General features: G+C 39.7%; 1 protein-coding gene and 1 pseudogene across 2 annotated transcripts; both read left to right on the top strand.

Moving 5' to 3' along the window:
* Nucleotides 1-3: 3 nt before the first annotated feature.
* LOC108521697 (zinc finger protein 845) lies at nt 4-1456 on the top strand (the record flags this gene model as incomplete). The annotated part of the gene is made up of 1 exon (XM_017861657.1): nt 4-1456. A coding segment is annotated over one exon (1356 nt), but the record flags the coding sequence as incomplete, so codon positions are not given.
* LOC108521698 (putative zinc finger protein 137) lies at nt 1389-2431 on the top strand (annotated as a pseudogene). The gene has a single exon (XR_001883244.1). The product of XR_001883244.1 is annotated as a putative zinc finger protein 137 (transcript).
* The last annotated feature ends 722 nt before the right edge of the window (nt 2432-3153 follow it).

Here is a 3153-nt window from a genome sequence, read left to right on the forward strand (position 1 = left end):
GGAGAGAAACTATACAAGTGTAATGAATGCAGCAAGACCTTTAGTCGGAAGTCATCCCTTACACGCCATCGTAGACTTCATACTGGAGAAAAACCTTACAAGTGTAATGAGTGTGGCAAAGCCTTTCGTGGGCAGTCAGCACTTATTTACCATCAAGCAATCCATGGTATAGGGAAACTTTACAAATGTAATGATTGTCACCAGGTCTTCAGTAATGCTACAACTATTGCAAATCATTGGAGAATCCATAATGAAGAGAGATCTTACAAGTGTAATAGATGTGGCAAATTTTTCAGACATCGTTCGTACCTTGCAGTTCATTGGCGAACTCATAGTGGAGAGAAACCTTACAAATGTGAAGAATGTGACGAAGCTTTTAGTTTCAAATCAAACCTTCAAAGACATAGGAGAATTCATACTGGAGAGAAACCTTACAGGTGTAATGAATGTGGCAAGACCTTCAGTCGGAAGTCATACCTTACATGCCATCGTAGACTCCATACTGGAGAGAAACCTTACAAGTGTAATGAGTGTGGCAAGACCTTCGGTCGAACTTCAGCCCTTGTAATTCATAAGGCAATTCATACTGGAGAGAAACCTTACAAGTGTAATGAGTGTGGCAAGTCCTTCAGTCAGAAGTCATCCCTTACCTGCCATCGTAGACTTCATACTGGAGAGAAACCTTACAAATGTGAAGAATGTGACAAAGTTTTCAGTCGCAAATCAAGCCTTGAAAAACACAGGAGAATTCATACTGGAGAGAAACCATACAAATGTAAGGTTTGTGACAAAGCTTTTGGGCGTGATTCACACCTGGCACAACATACTAGAATTCACACTGGAGAGAAACCATACAAGTGTAATGAATGTGGCAAGACCTTCCGTCACAATTCAGCCCTTGTAGTTCATAAGGCAATTCATAGTGGAGAGAAACCTTACAAGTGTAATGAATGTGGTAAGACCTTCCGTCACAATTCAGCCCTTGAAATTCATAAGGCAATTCACACTGGAGAAAAACCTTACAAGTGTAGTGAATGTGGCAAGGTTTTTAATCGAAAAGCAAACCTTGCACGTCATCATAGACTTCATACTGGAGAGAAACCTTACAAGTGTAATAAATGTGGTAAGGTTTTTAATCAACAAGCACACCTTGCATGTCATCATAGAATTCATACTGGAGAGAAACCTTACAAGTGTAATGAGTGTGGTAAAACCTTCCGTCACAATTCAGTCCTTGTAATTCATAAGACAATTCATACCGGAGAGAAACCTTACAAGTGTAATGAATGTGGCAAGGTTTTTAATCGAAAAGCAAAGCTTGCACGTCATCATAGAATTCATACTGGAGAGAAGCATTAGAAATGTGAAGCATGTGACAAAGTTTACAGTGGCAAATCAAGTCTCAAAAGACAGGAGAATTCATACTGGAGAGAAAGCTTACAAATGTAAGAGTTTGTGACAAGGATTTTGGGTGTGATTCACACCTGACACAACATACTAAAATTCACACTGGAGAGAAACCGTACCAGTGTAATGAGTGTGGCAAAGCTTTTGGTGGGTAGTCAACACTTACCATCAGGCAATCCATGGTGTAGGGAAACTTCACTAATGTAATGATTGCCACAAAGTCTTCAATAACACTAAAACCATTGCAAATCATTGGAGAAGCCGTAATGAAGAGAGATTTTAAAAGTGTGATAAATGTGGCAAATTTTTCAGACATTGTTCATACCTTGCAGTTCATCAGCAAACTCATACAATAGAGAGAAACCTTACAAATGTCATGATTGTGGTAAGGTCTTCAGTCAAGCTTCATCTTATGCAAAACAGAAGAATTCATACAGGAGAGAAACCTCACAAGTGTGATGATTGTGGCAAAGCCTTTACTTCACGTTCGCACCTCATTAGCCATCAGAGAATCCATACGGGAGAGAAATCTTACAAATGTCATCAGTGTGGCAAGGTCTTCAGTTCGAGGTCACTCCTTGAGGAACATCAGAAAATTCATTTTTGAGATGATTGTTCCCAATGCCATGAGTATAGCAAACCATCATACATTAATTGGCATTAGAGTCAATTCAGCATTGACTTGAGTTTGCGTTGACTTAACATTGAGTTCAAGCATTAATTGACATTAAAGTGTTTATGTTTAGAAGATTGGGCCAGGCAGGGTGGCTCACGCCTGTAATCCCAGCACTTTGGGAGGCCAAGGCGGATAGATCACTTGAGGTCAGGAGTTTGAGAGCAGCCTGGCCAACAGATGTGAGTCATTTTTCCCAGCCTGTGTTTTTGTTTCTTTAAGAAAAACTGATAGGGATTTTTGTGGGTATGTGTTGAATCTCAGTCACATTTGTTTGAATAATCATTTAACAATATTAATACTTTCAATCCATCAATATTTGTTATATGTCTATTTAGTTTTTTTGATCAAGGTAGATTTCAAGGTACAAGCTTCTCACCTCCTTAATTCAATTTATTTGTAAGTATTTCTTTAAGTTTCATAGCAAATTGAAGTGTGTTCATAAGTTTCTTTTAACATTATTTATTGTAAATGTAAGGAAATTCAACTAATTTTGGGTGATGATTTTTTGTATTCTGCAAATACACTGAATGGGTATATTAGTAAAATCTTGGTTGATTCTTTGTGATTTTCTTTCTTTCTTTTTTTTGAGACAGTCTTGCTCTGTTACCTAGGCTGGAGTGTGTTGGCGTGATCTCGGCTCACTGCAATCGCCGCCTCCCTGAGTCAAGTGAATCTCCTACCTCAACCTCCTGAGTAGCTGGGACTACAGGCCCATGCCACCATGCCTGGCTAATTTTTGTATTTTTAGTAGAGATGCTGTTTCCCCGTGTTGGCAGGGATGGTCTCAGTCTCCTGACCTCATGATCCACCCTCCTTGGCCTCCCAAATTGCTGAGATTACAGTCATGAGCCACCATGCCCAGCATTTTTTTTTTGTTTTTTTTTTTTTGCTTTTTTTTTTTTGAGAGGGAGTGTCGCTCTTGTCACCCGGACTGGAGTGCAATGGCGCGATCTTGGCTCACTGCAACTTCCACCTTTCAGGTTTAAGTGATTCTCTGGCCTGAGCCTACCGACTAACTGAGATTACAGGTGCCTGCCACCATGCCCGCATAATTTTTTTGTGTTTTTAGT

The sequence above is a fragment of the Rhinopithecus bieti genome, unplaced genomic scaffold, assembly GCF_001698545.2.
Source record: "Rhinopithecus bieti isolate Rb0 unplaced genomic scaffold, ASM169854v2 scaffold_62787, whole genome shotgun sequence".
NCBI classification, from domain to species: Eukaryota; Metazoa; Chordata; class Mammalia; order Primates; family Cercopithecidae; genus Rhinopithecus; species Rhinopithecus bieti.